Source organism: Balaenoptera ricei, chromosome 20, assembly GCF_028023285.1.
Source record: "Balaenoptera ricei isolate mBalRic1 chromosome 20, mBalRic1.hap2, whole genome shotgun sequence".
Lineage (NCBI taxonomy): Eukaryota > Metazoa > Chordata > Mammalia > Artiodactyla > Balaenopteridae > Balaenoptera > Balaenoptera ricei.
Window position 1 is genome coordinate 46,706,007 of NC_082658.1, and position 19,992 is coordinate 46,725,998.

General features: G+C 36.0%; 1 protein-coding gene across 11 annotated transcripts in view; it reads right to left on the minus strand.

The window, feature by feature from the left end:
- The window catches only part of NF1 (neurofibromin 1), a 260,084-nt gene that overhangs the window by 125,639 nt on the left and 114,453 nt on the right, over nt 1-19,992 (minus strand). For all 11 annotated transcript variants that reach the window (XM_059908698.1, XM_059908697.1, XM_059908694.1 and 8 more), the window contains 13 exons: nt 17,113-17,192; nt 15,435-15,558; nt 13,859-14,020; nt 12,452-12,701; nt 11,829-11,902; nt 11,518-11,601; nt 5,142-5,582; nt 4,600-4,739; nt 4,212-4,334; nt 3,647-3,730; nt 2,785-2,901; nt 1,398-1,579; nt 1,067-1,278 (listed from right to left, as the gene is read on the minus strand). In XM_059908698.1, the coding sequence (XP_059764681.1) occupies nt 1,067-1,278; nt 1,398-1,579; nt 2,785-2,901; nt 3,647-3,730; nt 4,212-4,334; nt 4,600-4,739; nt 5,142-5,582; nt 11,518-11,601; nt 11,829-11,902; nt 12,452-12,701; nt 13,859-14,020; nt 15,435-15,558; nt 17,113-17,192 (2,073 nt within the window). The remainder of the gene's footprint in view (nt 1-1,066; nt 1,279-1,397; nt 1,580-2,784; nt 2,902-3,646; nt 3,731-4,211; nt 4,335-4,599; nt 4,740-5,141; nt 5,583-11,517; nt 11,602-11,828; nt 11,903-12,451; nt 12,702-13,858; nt 14,021-15,434; nt 15,559-17,112; nt 17,193-19,992) is intronic.

Genomic DNA, 19,992 nt, shown 5'->3' on the forward strand with positions numbered 1-19,992 from the left:
GGCATAAGATGATGTCAGAGATGAGGCAGGGCCCAGGCTGGGTAGAGCCTTGTAGACCAGGGTAAAGAGTTTGAGTTTCACTGTAAGTATGAAGAATAAGATCCTACAGCTTTTAAGCAGAAACACATCTACAGGCAACAACAGATTAGATATAATTAGATATAATTATAGATATAATTATAAATTAGATATAATTTACTAAAATGAAATGAAATGAAATCATTTTCTGTACAGTATAAACTAAACAGCTTTATAACATGGAAAGGGACAACCTTTCTCAAATGTTTAGCATATGTTACCAAAAATGATATGGTTCTAGGAAATTTTTTATTAAGAGATGCCAAATAGCCATATTATGTCTTCTGTATTTAAAACAAGCAATGTCACAATTTCAAATGCAAATAAGAGTGGTTAAATTTTTTAAAAATTGTATAACGCATTACAGAAAAAAAGAGTTGTGAACTAGAGATATATCAATAGTAAACAGGCATAAGCCTTGAATTCTAGTTCTACCATTACTAAACAACTATATATGAGATTTGACCCTAATTATCTCATTTAATATATGAAGACACCAGACCAGATCAGGGGTTTTAATTTTCTTTTGATGAGTGTTCAAATGGAATTTTTCAGTGGGTCAGGTAAGGAGTTTGAGTTTTACTTTAAATATGTGAAATAAGATCCTCATATTTAAGAAATCTAGTGAGGGCTAGAAGAGCCAACCACTTTCCACAGCTGAAAATCACTCAAATAATATCTGAAGTTTCTTCCAGCTCTAAAAGTTTTAGCAATTAATTCAATTCATTGATACACACTACTATACAGAAAACAGATAAACAAGGACCTACTGTATAGCACAGGGAACTATATCCAGTATCTTTTAATAACCTATAATGGAAAAGAATCTTAAAAAGAATATATATACATGACTCAATCACTTTGCTGTACACCTGAAACATTGTCAATCAACTATACTTCAATTTAAAAAAATTCATTGAATGAATGAATTTTGAAGCATCTGCTATGTGCCAGGCACTGCTCTTCTGCTCTTACTCAATGAACTTACCCACTGAGAACAAGGGACCACATTGGCCAGAGCCATAGCTATTGGGAGCTCTCCTTGATCACCCATCATTGTGACCAACTCCACCAGTCTCTCAAAACGATCTGCCAACACCGTTTCTGCAAGTGTGTCAAATTCTGTGCCTTGTTGAAGGATTTTTGTCAGAACTTCCATAAATGTAGCTCTTGTCTGGAGATCTTTGTGATAACCTAAACCTGATATGGACAGACAGATGCAAATTTACTAACATGGTCTTTCTGAAGTAATTCCACTTGTCTTACATGCCAGTTCTCTAGGTTTTAAATTTCTAAATGAAGCTTTCATTTTATCTCACCTATGGAGTGCATGAGGCCACTGTCCACGTTAGCATTGAGTAAGTTTGACATTGCCAGGACTGTACAGTGCCTCAGTGATGCCAGCCTCCGAGACATGCCACGTTTCCTGCCACCTGTTTGTGCATTTTCATCTTCAACTTCACTACAGTCATTCAAAAGGTTCATAAACAATGTGAAATACCTGAGAAATAAAAAGACTGACCCTTACCCAGTGAAGGCCGCATCAACCAGACAGCTAATCAGACATTCTGAAACCATCACATCTGCATCACATGAGTGGCTCTGGGTATCTGCTTCTCTCCAGTCTTGGGGTAATCAGCCAGCATGGCTCATTATGAAGTGTTTTGTGTTGAATATGATTTTATCCTGACAAAGCTCAGTACATATTTCATAATATAAACACCAAATAGATGCAGTGTTTCCTGGTAAATGCATCACTTTTAATGTTTAGAATATAAAAATTAGTGGTCCAAACAGTTTAGACAATAATGTTTTAAATGACGTAAGGAGGTGATCTGGGTTTTACTGTCAATAAAAATTCACCAATCGGACTTCCCTGGTGGCGCTGTGGTTAAGAATCCGCCTGCCAATGCAGGGGACACAGGTTCGAGCCCTGGTCCGGGAAGATCCCACATACCGCAGAGCAACTAAGCCTGTGCGCCACAACTACTGAGCCTGCACTCTAGAGCCTGCGAGCCACAACTACTGAGCCCACGTGCCACAACTACTGAAGCCCACACGCCTAGAGCCCATGCTCCACAACAAGAGAAGCCACCACAACGAGAAGCCCGCACACTGCAACGAAGAGTAGTCCCCACTCGCCACAACTAGAAAAAGCCCACGCCCAGCAACCAAGACCCAATGCAGCCAAAAATAAATAAATTAATTAATTTTTAAAAATTCACCAATCAAATTATTTTCTTTAAAAACCACAAAACACTGGATTACTGGACTGAATGTCAATATTATGACATAGTATGAGTGTGTTTTGTGTTTGGTAATTGCAATCATTGTTGCTTTTGTTGTGGTCACCCATTTACAATGCTTGGTGTCAGTTTATTTATCTCTTGTAAAAATAAAATACAGTGTGTGTGTGTGGAAAAAAAAAATACAGAGTGTTCAGTAGAAAAGAAAAAACAAACAAACCACAAAACACACGTGCATCCCATGAGTGGCTCTGGTATAGGACTTCCTATACCAGCCCTATCATGGATAATAGTGCTTCAAGCACATGTTATATTTTGTGAGACAGCGGCCGATGGCCATAAAAACAAAGCAATTGAAGTCCATTTTCTAAATATAATCATTTGCTACTTTGGTTACACTTTGTTTTGTTGTGTGTGGGGCTTTGCTTTTTCCTTTGTATTTTTGGTGACTGAAATTTACTTAAGAAATAACTGTGATTTGGCTTCCATCAAGTCCACACCATCTCCTTCCTCAGGCTGCAGCGGAAGACCAGCCAGGAGTGAAACTACTGCTTCCATGCTTGCCTGGTCCAAATCTCTGAAGAAAAAAAAAGTTTAAAGACCACAAATCTTTCAGGTTCTTCCACTCCACCTTCCCCTCAAATAAACTTCTTCCTAACAGACACAAACTTTAATAGCTACCTATTTCATTAAACAAATTACTACGAAAACCTAAATAATCTGAGTTAATATGCAGAGCCCAGAATGCCAAGACATTTCAAGTTGGGGAGAGGGCGATAATAACTTTCTACAAAGTAATCTTGGCAAAATGACTACCTTAAATTCAAAGCACATACTATGGAACCAAGGCTGGCCAAAGAAATATATGTGAATGGTTTTTGTGTAATTCATAATGTTTAAATACTTCTGACACATTGCAGTAAGTGTTTATCATTAGAGCAAACTTAAGCAATTACATTTTAGAAAGACTCAAAACGACTAAGTTCCTCAAATAATATCTTTATCCAATCAAAAAATAAAAACAATCTAAGGTTTTATATACCTTATTTTCCAACTGTAGACCATCCTCCCTAAACAGACAACACAAACTTTCCAAACATAACACTCTCTCACATTTGTTTTTACTGAAAGTCTTTTAGTTAAAAAGAAAAAGAAATAATAAAGATTAGTATATCTTTATATAATTCAAATGCAAAAGCTTGATATCCCAAAAAACAATTTCAAAACACATAAAATATATGTATACAAACTATAATGAAGTAGTACTAACACCTAGAGTAAACCTGCTAATACTTAGTTAAAGGTCTTTTTTTGTTTTTTACCTTGTAAGACATTTTACATCATCATCTGCCGCTTGGTTTGATGTTCCCATAACCCAATCTGTCAGGTATTCTACCATCTTATTCCTATAGAATGGCAGAGAAAAAGAAAAGAGGACACAGCTTTTTTAAAGTCACACATACACTTTTAGTCATATAAGAATTTTTAATAGTTCAAGTAATTTTCCAAATCACCCAAGCAACGTGACAATTTCATAAAAGAGATACTGCTATTACAAATTTAACAGTGAGAAGGGCACAAACATAAGCTACCTGGGTACTGATCCACCACATCAGCCCTTAGCTATGGTATCCATTTGGATACAAAATCAAATTCTTGGCTCAAGTGTAGTATAATTTTAGAAAAAGGGAGCACTGTCATGGGCACAAGGGTTTGGGAAATTTGAAAAGATATGAAGAGAAAAACACACACACACACACACACACATAAAATGCTCCTTTTTCACCTTCCCCACTTCCCATGATAACCAGGTGCCCACTATTTTTCTGTACTTCACTCAACATAATAAGATTTACAAGACTTAACTTTGCTTTTTTGAGAACTCACCTAAATTTCATCTCTTGACAAAATGAGAGGTCGTCTCTCCTCGCCATCATTACCTCCACTAACTGACACAGTTTCGTTTTTATTTGAATTGCATGGACCATATTCCCAAGCACACGAACATATCTAGACACAGAAGCATTAAAAAAAAAAAGATCCGATATAAACAAAAGAGAAGATTTCCTAAATGCTTTCATCTCTAAGTAAAATGATTAAATGTAACCATAAGAACTATAAGATTTTCATTTTGTTTATATGAGAACATATATAACTTCTAATTACCTTATTATTACACCCTAATTTGGGTGCAACAGAGAAAAGGATGGCAAATTATTTCACTACTAACTACCGATACCAGTGTGTGTCTGCTACACTTCAGTAGAATGCTTACCTGACCAGATTTAACATCATTGTTTCAATGCTGGCTTGCCCCAGATGTTCAGAGCTGCCTTCAGTATGATTATCTAGTAAGTTCTTCATTATAGCTATGGTTTGCTCCACGAACTGAGTATTGGTGTCAGTCAATAAAACCTATACGAAGAGCAAAACATTGGGAATTGATTTGGGAATCAATGCACAGCAGACAGACCACAGAGAGATGAAGCTGCCTGATCTAAATGTCATACACATGCAGAAATTCAACCATGGGCACATATCCAAACGTGCACATAGATACACACAGACACCCATATCCATACCCAAGACACTGTTAACCCCAGGCACGCCCATGCACTAGAGTCCCTAAAAAGCAAATTGATTCCTACATTAGACGATTCTTCTTTTTGCAATGTTTTCATCTATTTTTTTAAAATTATAAGTGAAAGTTCATGCCAGTATCGAAATTAAATAATCTAAAAGGAAAAGGCTTCATTATTTCAAATGAGTCACTCTATTCACAGGGAAGGGTGAAAAATAAAACAGAGAACACTTTACCTGTCCTTGGGAGTCAAAAAACTTGCTGATGGTATTCTTCAGTTTGTTAAAGAGCATTGGATAAAGAGCAGGACTCAATTCTAGACCCACCAGATCCTTAACGTTGGTCCGTATTTGAAGTCCCACTTTCTCATGGTTACAGACCATTAAGGATAGCAGCCGATCCATAAATTTGCTGACAGGTGTATCTGTGTTTCCCTCTGAGGACATCACTGAAATCATGGAACCCTTGCGTTCACTGACTGGGCCCATGGGTGGGCTATAGGTTGCCAGGCCAGAATTGCTTCTCTGCTGCAGGCATACTCCCCCAAGGGCACAAAGGAAGCCAGTCATGTTGATCCATTCTTGTAGGGAGTCCGTGTCAGACAAATCTATGGATCCTCCTCCACTCACGTGAGACATTCGCCTCTTAACAATGGTCTTGTGAAGGCTTTCAGCAGCCTAAACACAAAATTTTTATGGAAAGCATGAATTCAACCTAAATTGGTTGAGAGATTTGACAAATTACTTTTTATCCAACATTTCTTCCATGACAAAAGAACATTTTTTACATTTAAAAAATCCAAGTCTTCACTCTGTAATTTCTAGTCACATCAAGGTATCTTACTGCTTGAGGATGGATGAGTCTTAAGTTACAGAATTGAAGGTAGTGATACACGTATATCCAGTATCAGATACAGAAGGTGGTAATGGACTGCAGTTCAGGAAGGAACATACTTTCAAAACATTTGCTTATATCAATTCCTGGACACAGAGGCCATATCTGTGCTGCTTCAAGGAATATAAGCATTTGGAGATTTTTAACCAAGTAGTGTGTGCACTTAATAACTTAGTGATTGCTGAAGTTCAAGTGCTCTGGGATCAGCTTTGTAAACATTGTACTACTATTAACATATTGGGCTGGCCAAAAAGTTCATTCGGATTTTTCCATACGCTCTTACAGAAGATCTTACAGATTCCCACATGGCAAGATGAGAGTAACCAAGTGGAAGAACCAGTGAATATAGAAAAGAGTGTAATGAAGGAGGATAGAAAGATAAAAAGTCAATAGAAAAAAATAATACTCTAAAAGAATTTGTAACCTGACAGAGGAGGACTCTTCCAGGAGTTCTGGTTCTTTTAGTTTACAGAACAGAGATGAGAAAGAAAAACTTACTATGTGTAGCAAAAATTTTTCAGATTCAATTTCCCAACTGCTTGCAAGCATAATACTCACCTTAACTATAGAGGATATATCAACCTAAGAAAGCAACATATTAGGGATAATCTGTGACATGGATGATGTAGAAGTACCACTGCATTTGTTTCATTAGGTATGTCTGTTTTACGGGGAAAATGACCTCTCATGAATGACTGCTTTGAATATGGGACTCTTAAAACTTTACCATTTCTTACAGCAGATGGATTTACTACAGTTGTATCTAGTATTAGAATATGGCTACATATCTCTGCTGTCATGTAGCACATTACCTCTTTTAGGACCTACATTATCAGGTATTTATGCAAGTTCCCTGATCAGGAGTTAAGACAGAGTGGGGCTCACAATATGGATGACTTAATGTGTAGCACAGTGAAAGAACCATTGGATACAACGCTATGCTTTGATAAAGTAAGCCTAGATCTTGCATTTAAGTACTTTACGTGATCTATTTTGACTAAGAGGTTGACTAGGCTCAGTCAGATAATGAATCAACTTCACACCTTCAACGATATATGCAATAATGAGTCACTAGCATCAGCCATAGAAAGTCCATTGCGAAAGAACTTGCAGACTGGCTTATAAGCAACAATGTTGTAGAGCATATATATGGACTGAATTTCATACTGAGATTATCAAACACTGTCAGTGACTGAATTTTTTTTAGCAGCGGAAGGATGACTGAGTACTTAGCATATTGACTACATTTGGGCTGCAGCACAGCTGAAAACACTGTAGTTGGTATATGCTGATTTATTTCCTTTATTCATCAAGAATTTGGATCCAGTACCACTTAGACATCTTCTTAATCTGGTTTCAGCTCTTCAGCCAAGTGTTCGTACTGAACAGACATTATACTTGGCATTGATGTTAATTAACGCATTATAGAATAATGTATTAGCCGCTAAGGCTCAGCTACCTAAACAGTTCTTTGGCATCTTTATTAATCTTCCCATTGAAAATAAGAAAGAGGAAGAAGAGCTCAGAAGACCAGCTCCATCACCTTGGTCACCTGTAGTTAGTCCTCAAAGCAGCAATAACAGTGAAACTCATCAGAATGGAGGCAGTGATATTGAAATGGATGAGCAACTTACACACAGAACGAAACAGATGCAACAGCAACTTTCAGACACAAAGAAATCCAAGCAAGGAAGTTCTGACAAAACTGCCAACAGTGGTGAAGATGGAAGCAGTGGTCCTAGAAGCAATAGTAATGGATCTAGCAATGAGGTGAATTCTAGTAATGCAAGCCAGTCAGCTGAGCGCTCTGGCAATGAGGTACAGTCAGAAGACACTGCAGATTTGAAGCCCTTCAAGAAGATGAAGATCATGGTCATAATCCTCTTAAAAGTAGTTGTGGTACGGATCTTTGGAACAGAAAGTTAGAAAGTCAAGCAGGCATTTGCTTAGGGGATTCCCAAGGCCCATCAGCAAGCAATGGAACAGGAAAGGACCTGTTTTTTAACACTGAGCCAATGCCATCAGTAGATAATCAAATACAAATGCTGGATGCGTGTTCACACGCTGAAGACCCAGAACATATTTCAGAGGAAATGAATGCTGCTCATATAGCACAAGGATCTCAGGAATCTTGCAGTATTACACGCACTGGGGACTTTCTTGGGAGACGATTGGAAATGAATTATTTGCTTGTCGGCAATTTAGCATCACTAAATTCAGCATCACTACCACCACCACCACATCGTCATCACTACCATGATGGGCATGTGGCTGATGATAAGCTAAGTACAGATGATGTCAGTTGCAGTAGCTCCCAGGTCAGTGCAAAATCAGAAAAAAATATGGCTGATTTTGATAGTGAAGAATCTGGGTGTGAAGAGGAGCTAGTTCAGATTCATTTCATAGGCAGAGCTACCATCTCATCTCTAACAACATCTTGCCAATGTAGCATCTATTTACCATGAACATCTTAATCAAGGACCTATAATTCATAAACATCAATTCAACAGTAATTCTGTGAAAGACATTAATTTGGATATTGTTTGCAAGAAAGAAAACACCTTGTGGTGGGATACAGTCCAAGATGATGATACAGTTAATCTTTCTGAAGGATTAATAAATGAAGCAGAGAAACTTCTCTGTTGCTTAGTATGTTGGTTTACAGATAGATCTGAATGAGATTCATTGAAGGTTGCCTTGAAAATTTAGGAAACAACAGGTAAATAGGAATTTAAAAATTTTTTATGCAGTAGTCAAAGTTCATTTTGTGTATTCTTATCAACTAGGTGTGGTGAATTCATAGCATTTAATGTACCATTATCAACCTATTTTTTAGTAATTGTGGTTTTCATATTAGGTTTAAAGACTTCCCTTACAGGGTTCATACTGGGCTGGTCAAAAAGTTTGTTCGGTTAATGAATATGTTGTTCAATAAAGTTCTTGGTGAAAATGAAAAATGTCCTTAAAACCCAACGAACTTTTTGGCCAACCCAATATTTTATCACTGTCTTGCTTTTATCAGAACTTTTCGGCACTTTTCTTGATTAGATCATCTCCAACAGAAACAAAGGAGTAATAGTAATACTTATTCTCTTCTTGACTCTGGGAACATAGTGGTGATTACTCTGGTTTCAAATTACAGTTAAATGTTCTTAAACTGTGTCACAGTGTATATAAAAGAAGCTAAATAAGTGACGTTAAACTGAAGCTGAAATATAAACATTTTGATTATGACACTGTTCTTTCATCTGGGGAATCTTTTGTGTTTTGACTTTTATAGTGCATAAAGAATTAGATTGGTGTTTCTTCTCTAGTTTGAATTCTGCTATATATTTATATACTTCTTATCGGGGCTCAAATGATTACCACAAGTTTCTTGATTTTCAATTCTGTTCCACTGGTACAATTTCAGGTTTCCCTTGTCTTATACTGTTTTGATAATGTTGTCCCATTCTCTGACATAGAGAATTCAGTTATTAACTGAATACATTATATTACATCATATTGTACCATATTATATATTTTCAGCTTAGCTCTGCCCAGGCCTGATATAAATGTCTAATTTTATTGAATATTTAAGTGCTTCAAAATATTTATCTAGTTGAATTAGAAAAAGTATGTACAATATTTTATTTCCTACTTTTGGTCTTTAAAGGGTTATAATTTGAACAATCCCAATAGAAAAATTGCTTGTTCATGCAGGTATAAGAAACCACTAATAATAGACCCCTGTTAGTGGATCAATTCCCTCATTTTGTATATACTCTTTAAAAGGAATGCTTTTCATGGCTGGATGATATTTGATCATTTACACAGATATTATGGCAGTTCATTTTAAAATGTTAGTTATCTTTTAAAAGTTTTTGTGAAACTGTCAAACAGTTTTTTAATGTGATTATATCCATTTATATTCCCCATATGTGCATCTGCATACCCTGTGACCCAGCAATTCCACTGTTAAGTGTGTGCCTTACAGAAATAACATCTATAAGGTCAGCAAAAGACACATTCAAGAATGTTCATAGCAGCACTATTCAAAATAACTAGTCGTTGTATAACTATCCAATGCCAAAAAAGAATAGAAAAGAAAAATTAAATTGAGGACTGTTAAACAAAATAATATATTGCAATAATAATAAATGAACTACAACTGCACGAAATAGTGTGGCTGAATCTCACAAACATTATGTTAAGTGAAAGAAGCCAGATATTAGAGTATACTTCTACTGCTCTGTTTATATAAGTTTAACAACAGGAAAATGACTGTATTCAATCAGGATAATGGTTACTCTTGGTCATTAGTGACTGGAAGGGGCACAATGAAAGCTTCTGGGATGCTGGTAATGATTTCTTTCTTGATGTGGGTGCTGGTTGCACAGGTATGTTCACCTCCTAATATTTTGCACTGTCACTTTGATTTACACATATTTTTGAATGTATACTTCAATTTTAAAAAACTATGCGAAAGATGCAAAAAAAATTTTTTTAAGTAAAAAAACCCAAACTTAAGATTATCATATACATTTTTAAAGAGCCACTAAAATATTTTTATCATAGACTAATATAATCAACACAGGATATCAAATTTCTTTTAAAAAGCTGTGATTTACATGAATGAACCTTGCAAACATTATGCCAAGTGAAAGAAACCAGTCACTAGAGACCACATGTTGCGTGATTCCATTTATATGAAATGTCCAGAATTGGCAAGTCTACTCAGACAGAAAGTAGCTTAGTGGTTGCCTAGGGCTGAGGGCTGGCGGCAGAGGTGCCGGGGAAGGTTAGGGAATGATAGCTAACGGGTGTGGGTTTTTATTAAATTGCGGTGGTGGCTGCACAACTCTGCATATACTAAAAACCACTGAATCATACCTTTTAAACAGGTGAATTTTATGGTATGTGAATTATATCTCAACAAAACAGCTACCAAAAAAAAAAAGCTTTCAGTTTAAAGCCACGTGTCCCTCTCCCAATAATGATATTAGGTACAGATTTTTGCTTCACAAAAACATAACTTTTTTTCTTGTTCTAATTAAGCATGACAAGAAAAAAACAATGGGAGACTAATGAGTTTTTCTAAAACACCTAATAATGAGAACAATATGGCCATTACAAATCAAACATACAGAAATATCAATTGTAAATGTCCAGGGTAACAGATGATTACAGCTGATGAATGAAATGCCCAAATTTTAAAACTTCATTTAACCTACGGTTCAATCTTCTGGCCACCAGATCCCTTAATTAGAATACCTAATAAAATAGTAAAATGTATCGTTTCAATTTTAATTTATTTTTCTCTATCTTTGTCGCTCCTTTCCTGAAAATTCTGTGAAATACTCTGATGGAGAAAGAGAAAGAAAAGAGGGGAAAGAAATGGTCCTACCATAAATCATCTCTAGCTCAGAGCTGTCCAATATTTCTGCAATGATGGAAACATTTAATATCTACGCTGTCCAATAGAGTAGTCAACTTCCACATGTGGCTATTGAATGACAGAGAAACTGAATTTTAATTGTTTTTCATTTTAAATTAAACTTTAATTTGACTAGTGGCTAGTGGCTACCATATTAGTGCAGGTTTAGATTAACCACAACTACATATCAGTCTTAAGACATCTACATACTTATTACATTAAGAGGTCACTCACAAAAGATGAAGTAAAGTACATATGTTTAGGAGATCAATCAATAGACAAAATCAACTTCACAAACTCACCTGGCCATCTTCCATTTTGGCTTTTGGGTAGTTGAGGATTAGTTTTGTAGCTTGTTCCCACTTTGCATGTGTATCTTCCCAAGCCTGAAATGAAGGCAATTACCACTTGAAAGCAACTTTAAACCTAGAGCTAAAAATCAATCAGTAATAGGCAGGTCTCAAACCTGGTGCATATTATAATATCCTACTTGTAATATGCACATATCTTAGATTTGCTTCAAAAGCTATTCCTGGTCACATACGCATAACACAAGGCTTCTAAGATTGAGGGTGGGGGCCTGAGAGGGATATTTCTGTTGCCAAGGGCATACCTCAGTGTTTCCTGCAGTGGGATGCTCAATTCGCCGTAGTAATGCCATAACTCTTTTCTGAAGTGCTGCTCTTCCTAAGCAAAGACAACAACAGATCAACCTACTGCACTTAGAGCCCTGCTTGCCAACGGAGAACCTGGCAAGGCCAACCCAAAGGCAGAATAGGAGGAGCGGAATGAATACTTCAAATGATAAAGGTGAACACTTCCTTTTACCAGCCTCACAGGAAAGGGGCACTTAACTGGGACTCCACAATGTCCACAGCCTAAAATAGCTACTCCCACCTAAACTTACTCATAATATGTGCCAATGTTTTTAAAACTTCACTACATACAGTTCCGGCAGAGTAAATTATATACTCTATAACCGAAAGCAATTTATACTGCCAGTTTTTAAACAAATGTATATGGCATATTAAAAACTCAGTGAGAAATTAACAACTTATTTCAGATACTATTTACTTTCACCTTACCTTGTGCAGAAAAGGATTTCAGGTAAGCTATCTGAATTAGCCCTGTAAACTTACAAAGTGGTAATCTTAAATACATTCCTATGTTCCTAGAGCAATCAGACGTCACGTGATTCAAGGCAGACTGAGTAAAAAAACATTACCCATGATTTACCTGTTGACATCATATTGCTGACAGAGGCAAACTCCATGAATGTGTTATAGTTGGGCAAGAAGTTGTGCACTGACACTTCATCCACCCCACAACGGATATCCGCTTCCTCACAGAGGTGACGAAAACAGGACATGGCAACCAGAACAGCTTCGGTGTCAGGGCTCCACAGAAACATGTACAGGGCCACTTCCAGTTTGGTCTGGGCTTGTCGGCATATCGGCGGGATTCCGCTGTAGCCTGCTGCGCTATCCTGGAGTCAGGAGTGGGAGGCAAATATTTGCAACTTACATAATTTTACTTACAAAACCCAATAATACAACAAGCTGTGTACCAGGTACGTCTGCATACAATAACCCACAAGAGCTTTTCCCCTTTAACCATGATAGGATTTTCAAACCTCAAAATATCTCGCCTGAATGAGAACTCAGATTATTTGGACCAACACAATACTACTATCTGTTCAATTTCAACTAGAATAGGTATCCTTTCCAGATCCCAGAAATGTAGATTAAGTCTAATATGAACACAAATAAAACAGGCACAACATAAATCTACTCAATGAAAAATATAATACACTTCTCAGTCAATCATAAACGACAAAGGAAGAGGAAGTAACATGAAATTCTATCCACCCTGAGGAAAGAAATAAAATAATCATGCTGCAAAACTGACTTAACAAAGGACATGAATAAGAACTGAACATTACTGTAGAAGATACATTGGGCTCTGGATAACATATTCCCAAAACACGGAATAGAGAAATCCTCATTTACAAAATGAATGCAAATTCTGCAGGTAAGACAAGAGTAAATACCACACTGCTTAGTAGTTGTTTTTTTTTCCTTCAACTGAAGATTATGTTGTAAATTATGGATTAAAAAAAAGCTTTGGTCTGAAAAAGAAACTCTAATCATTTGATATTTTCACTTGTATTATGATTTATTTTTAAAGGGAATTATGGACACAGAAGTCATGAAAACACTTACGCATAACATCAAGCAACATGCTTTTTTCCCCAGTAAATCTGTACTCTTTTTAGTTCACAGAACTTTTAAACTTCTGGGGTATGAATGGTCTTTCTTATGGGATAGAGAGTTATAATAATTATAGTTATCAGTTAAAGCTTAAAAGTGTCAAAAAATCAAGTGCTGTTTACACATAATCTCATTTAATCCTCACAACAATTCTGGGGCAGAAATTATTATTATCCCCATTTTAAAGTCAAGGAACTGAATCACAGAGATGTTAGGAACTTGCCTGAGGGTCCACAAAGAGCAGTAACAGAACTACAAGCTAAGCAGTTCTTCACTATGCTATATTACCTAGTTGAAATTTACCCAAGTTCATTCGGAAAAAAATACAGAGCACAGATGACGATACAAGAAAACTACAAAAGAAACTCCTTACCATGGATGAATTTCCTTTTCCCTTTCGGAGAGAGGTTCCAGGAGTACAAGTACGTAGTAATTCCTCATGATCCATGGACACCTGACTGGGATTTCCACTTGAAGGAACATCACATCCTACTCCATAAAGGAAGAGAAAGTGACAGGAACTTCTATCTGCTTGCTAGAAAGAAAAAATAAGCCTTTTCAAAGTACTGATAACCAAGAGAAATAAATATTTAACATAAGTTGTCTTTCTGTTTGAGACTATCCTGGAAAACCTCTCCTTCCAACTCCTGTTCCCCTCACATTGAAGAACATTCACTAGAAACCCAATAGTACAAATAATGTTTCCTCAATATCTCTGAAACTCCTCTCAGTTTTCCACTCTTCAAATCATCAGAATCAACAGATTCTAGAAATGTAAATTAACGTTTCTAGGTTTAACAGAGACACAAGTAAAACATCAACAACATAAAGCTACCACATGAAAAATATAATGTACTTCTCGGTCAATTAAAAACGACTAAGATTGCCTCCCATAAGATTTATATCCTGTGCTATAGTCAGGATAACTGGAAGTTGACTCTTTTGAGATTAAGTTCCTCTGGACCAGAATTAACACTGGTATATAAGCCATATATAAGAGTGACCTCACTGACCAGAAGACTACAGATTCATTACTGGATTACTAATGCTTGTAACTCCAGAGAATTATACCACAGGCAAGGGCATGAAACATGAAACATCTTGTTCCTTATCTTTGGAATAATGCCAAATTCCACGATATTAACACATTAAGATAAGCCAGATATAAATAAATCCAACTTACCATTAGCCCATTTCTAAACAAAGAAAATTTAACAAGCTGCATGGTACACTGAAAAGCATACGCATTTGATACATTTAAGATTTCTCATAGATTTTATCCATTCTAGAAATGGATAAAAATTCACTGAATCAAGTACTCCTAAAACTATGCTGTAATAGAAGAACTTTTTAATTGACTAATTATAGAAACTTTATGTTAAAAAAAAATTAAGGCTCTTCTCTAGCCCCCAAAACCTTGTCACCATACTTCAATAGCTCAGGATCAAAACTTTTCACTCAACCCCAAGGAAGAAGATGCCTGATATTTTCAAGAGGTAAAAGCTTTCTCGCAGAAATATAAATAAACCTAGATTGAGGGCCCTCAATCTCCTCCCTTCAGTTTCTTTACATATACAGATAGATAACATTCTCTGGACTAGCCTAGCCATAGGATTCAAGTCTTATGTATGAACTTGAGAGGAGAGCTAGACTATGTTGTTACTCAATCTTCTTTGGTTATAGCAGCCCCCACTCCTCCTAGCACTGCCCCACAGAGTCCTGATTAACTCAGCTAGACTTTATCAGGATTGTGGCTTTAAGGCTAAAGGCTCAGAATAATTTTTAAAGAGTTGATTTGTCAGCCATTGTCTTCTGCACAAAATTTCCCTTGAAGACTGTAGGAGAGAGGAGCTGAATTAGGACTTAATTTGGCTAATAAACATTTCCTTAATCTCTTCTCATTACCATTCCAAATATTCTTCCATTATGAAAGATGTCATTTTGCTTACCTTATTTTTAAGAAGAAATTTATTCCTGCAGATCAAAATTTCCCGCAACCATTTGAGAATTTCTGTGCTACTAAGCATTTGATGGCTAGTTAATTTCTTGCAGATGTAAAAAAGCATTTGTGAGCTGCAGAAACAAAGTTCACTGTTACCAGCATTGTCAACAAACAACGTAATGCAGATAAAATCAGTCCATAAGAATGGCATTCTCTAATAATGGACAAAGTCTAGAGAAGCTTATTTTCCTTTCCAGGATTTGTTTTAGAGAAATGGTTATCAAAATGTTAATAGCATGATCATCAAAGGATGTAAGTATACGGATTACGTTAAAAAAAAAAAAAAAAAAAAGCAAGTACTTCTAAGCCCCCTACTCTCCCAACTCCCAGCTGTTTCATCCATGCATCTCATCCTTGCAGAAGACTCAAGAAAAAATTATAGACCAGGTGCACAGCACAGACTGTATGTGAACGTAATGCTCTAGAGCAGGGGTCTGCAAATGACTGCCTGCAGGCCAAATCCAGTCCATCATTTGCCTTCGTAAATAAAGTTTTAGTGGAACATGGTCACACCCCACTCATTCATTTACATATGGTCTATGGCTGCTTTCATGTCCCACCAGCAGAACTGAATAGTTATAAAAGACACTACCTGGCTCACAAAGCCTAAAATATTGACTACCTGGCCCTTTAGAGAAAAAGTTTCCTTATTCCTACTCTAGAGCTGCACTGTCCAACACAATAGCCACTAGCCAGCCACATGTGGCTACTGAGCCCTTGAAATATGGCTTGTCTAAATTAAGACGTCCTGTAAGTATGAAACATAATAAATTTTGAAGACTTTATTAAAAAAAGAATGTAAAGTATCTTATTAATAACTTTTATATTAATTACATGTTGAAAAATATTATATATATACTGGGTTAAAAAATATACTATTAAAATTAATTTTACCTGTTTCTTTTTACTTTTGAACGTGGTAACTAGAAAATTTTAAATTACATATATGGTTCACATTATATTACTATCAAAAAGCATTGCTTCAGAGTCTAGGATTTAACTCAGATGCCAAGTGACTTGGTGTACCCACTTCTATTATAAGAAAATGACAAAACCTGAGGCTTACACACTTACATTTTCCTCAATGTGTTACCTCTGTGCTCACTGAAAGGTAATAATTTATATAACCAAGGAAATAAATTATAAAATTTATATATATTTTGCCTTCTAAGCAGATATTCAGTATTAATTCATCCACCAAAAACACTGGTATTATCAAAAATGTATGAAAGATCACAGTTTAGAAAACTGAAATAAACTATTAACATTACAAAATTTTAATACTCTAAGCTTATAACTGTAAAAATCAATTTAAAACACAGTTGTAACCACATAAAAATCCGAAATAGAAGAGAACATACCAAATAACAGTACTTATGTTTAGATAATGAAATTTAGCACAATTTTTAAAAATTTATTTTCTAAACTGCTGTGACAATGTTCTTACAGTTAAAACAAGAAATAATCTAATAATTTCAAGTCAAATAAAATACAAACTCATAAAACCTCTGGAGGTATAAATGAATGAAGTTTTATAATAAACTAAGTACTACAGAGTTAATATTCAAAGACAAAAAATACAAAATAAAACTTTAAATTGAATTAAAAAATAACAGTGCATATACCTGATTTCCCAAAATGTTTCTACAGGAGCATCAGGATTCCACAAATCAATGCTATCTAACTGATGAAGAACCAACAGAGCCTGAATTTTTAAAAAAGAGAAAGAGAAGACTTATTGAAAAGAGTTTTGGTAAACATAACACTGGAGTATTTATTTTACAAATGCTAACAAACTGAGCTACTTAATTGTAGCCTCAACACACAGTATAGGGCACAACAGAAAAACTCTGAAGAACCAAAATCTCTAGGGGATTATATGTATTATATATATATAATGTATATATATAAAAAATGAAGTTACTTTATTCCTATCAGTCTTACTTTAAATGGCATATACACATAAGTTATATACTGATGAATTCAGAAGAGCAATATACATGTGTAAAAACTTCTTTAAGACACAAACAAAATAATTTCAATAAGTATCAAAGAACTCTATGGAAAACAAAAATAATTCCCAAGTAAGGAGATCTCTCCAAAACTAATACACACCAAAATATTTTACCTCAAGACAATATGGTACTGGCACAAAAACAGAAATATAGATCAATGGAACAGGATAGAAAGCCCAGAGATAAACCCACGCACATATGGTCAGCTAATCTATGACAAAGGAGGCAAGGATATACAATGGAGAAAAGACAGTCTTTTCAATAAGTGGTGCTGGGAAAACTGGACAGCTACATGTAAAAGAATGAAATTAGAACACTCCCTAACACCATACACAGAAACTCAAAATGGATTCGAGACCTAAATGTAAGACCGGACACTATAAAACTCTTACAGGAAAACATAGGAAGAACACTCTTTGACCTAAATCACAGCAAGATCTTTTTTGATCCACCTCCTTGAGTAATGGAAATAAAAACAAAAATAAACAAATGAGACCTAATGAAACTTAAAACCTTTTGCAAAGCAAAGGAAACTACAAACAAGACGAAATGACAACCCACAGAATGGGAGAAAATATTTGCAAACAAATCAACGGACAAAGGATTAATCTCCAAAATATATAAACAGCTCATGCAGCTCAGTATTAAAAAAACAACCAACCCAATCCAAAGATGGGCAGAAGACCTAAATAGACATTTCTCCAAAGAAGACGTACCGATGGCCAAGAAGCACATGAAAAGCTGCTCAACATCACGAATTATTAGAGAAATGAAAATCAAAACTACAATGAAGGGGGCTTCCCTGGTGGCGCAGTGGTTGAGAATCTGCCTGCCAATGCAGGGGACACGGGTTCGAGCCCTGGTCTGGGAAGATCCCACATGCCGCGGAGCAACTGGGCCCGTGAGCCACAGCTACTGAGCCTGTGCGTCTGGAGCCTGTGCTCTGCAATAGGAAAGGCCGCGATAGTGAGAGGCCCGTGCACCACGATGAAGAGCGGCCCCCGCTTGCCACAACTAGAGAAAGCCCTCGCACAGAAACGAAGATCCAACACAGCCAAAAATAAATAAATAAATATTTAAAAAAAAAAAAAAAAACTACAATGAAGTACCACCTCACACCAGTTAGAATGGGCATCATCAGAAAATCTACAAACAACAAATGCTGGAGAGGGTGTGGAGAAAAGGAAACCCTTTTGCACTGTTGGTGGGAATGTAAATTGATACAGCCACTATGGAGAACAGTATGGAGGTTCCTTAAAAAAGTAAAAATAGAATTACCATATGACCCAGCAATCCCACTACTGGGCATATACCCAGAGAAAAGCACAATTTAAAAAGACACACGCACCCCAATGTTCATTGCAGCACTATTTACAACAGCCAGGTCATGGAAGCAACCTAAATGCCCATCGACAGATGAATGGATAAAGAAGATGTGGTACATATATACAATGGAATATCACTCAGCCATAAAAAGGAACGAAATTGGGTCATTTGTAGAGACGTGGATGCATCTAGAGACTGTCATACAGAGTGAAGTAAGTCAGAAAGAGAAAAACAAATATCGTATATTAACGCATATATGTGGAACCTAGAAAATGGTACAGATGAACCGGTTTGCAGAGCAGAAATTGAGACACAGAAGTAGAGAACAAACATATGGACGCCAAGGGGGTAAAGCGGAGTGGGGTGCGGGTTGTGGTGTGATGAACTGGCTGACTGGGATTGACATGTATACACTAATGTGTGTAAAATGGTTGACTAATAAGAAAAAAAATAATAAAAAAATAAAAAAGAAAGTCAGTCCATAAAGTTTGAAAAAAAAAAATTTTACTTCTAGGCCATAAGATAAAGTAGAAGTTATCTTATTTGCCACAAATTCTTTTGGAACAGACAGGACAAATTATTTTTCAAAAAGGAGAGAGGGGGAGGAAAATAGATTTTGTATTTCATAGCAGATTATTCATCCTAAAATACCTCAATTGACCACAGAATTGAAATTGGATTTGGCTCATAGAACATTAACAGGAATATACAACTAATATACAAAAACACTACTATTAAATAAATAAATGCCATTAAGGGTATAAAGAGTAAAACTAGACTCTTCCTTCAAACCAGCCCTATCCTAACTCCAGCTCCACAACATTTCCCCCAGACGCACACTGTTGAGCTCTGCACATTCTTCTCAGTCCTTGGTCAGCACATTTGGAGATTCTTTACTCCTCTTTAAAGCCTTTTATTAAAATTCCAATGAAACACTGTTTGGAACACATAATGAGATGTGATTTCTTCTCTTAAAACCAAATTAAATGCATAAACTGCAAATACAGCTGCAATGATAACCTGCCTCACATTAGGAAAAATAACTAAATTTCTAACCTTGTTCAACTTTGTAACTCCATAAGTTATAAATTATATAAACACCAGACCTATATTTTCTTATTTCAAATACTTTCACTGTAATTATTTTGAGATGTTTAGTGAAAA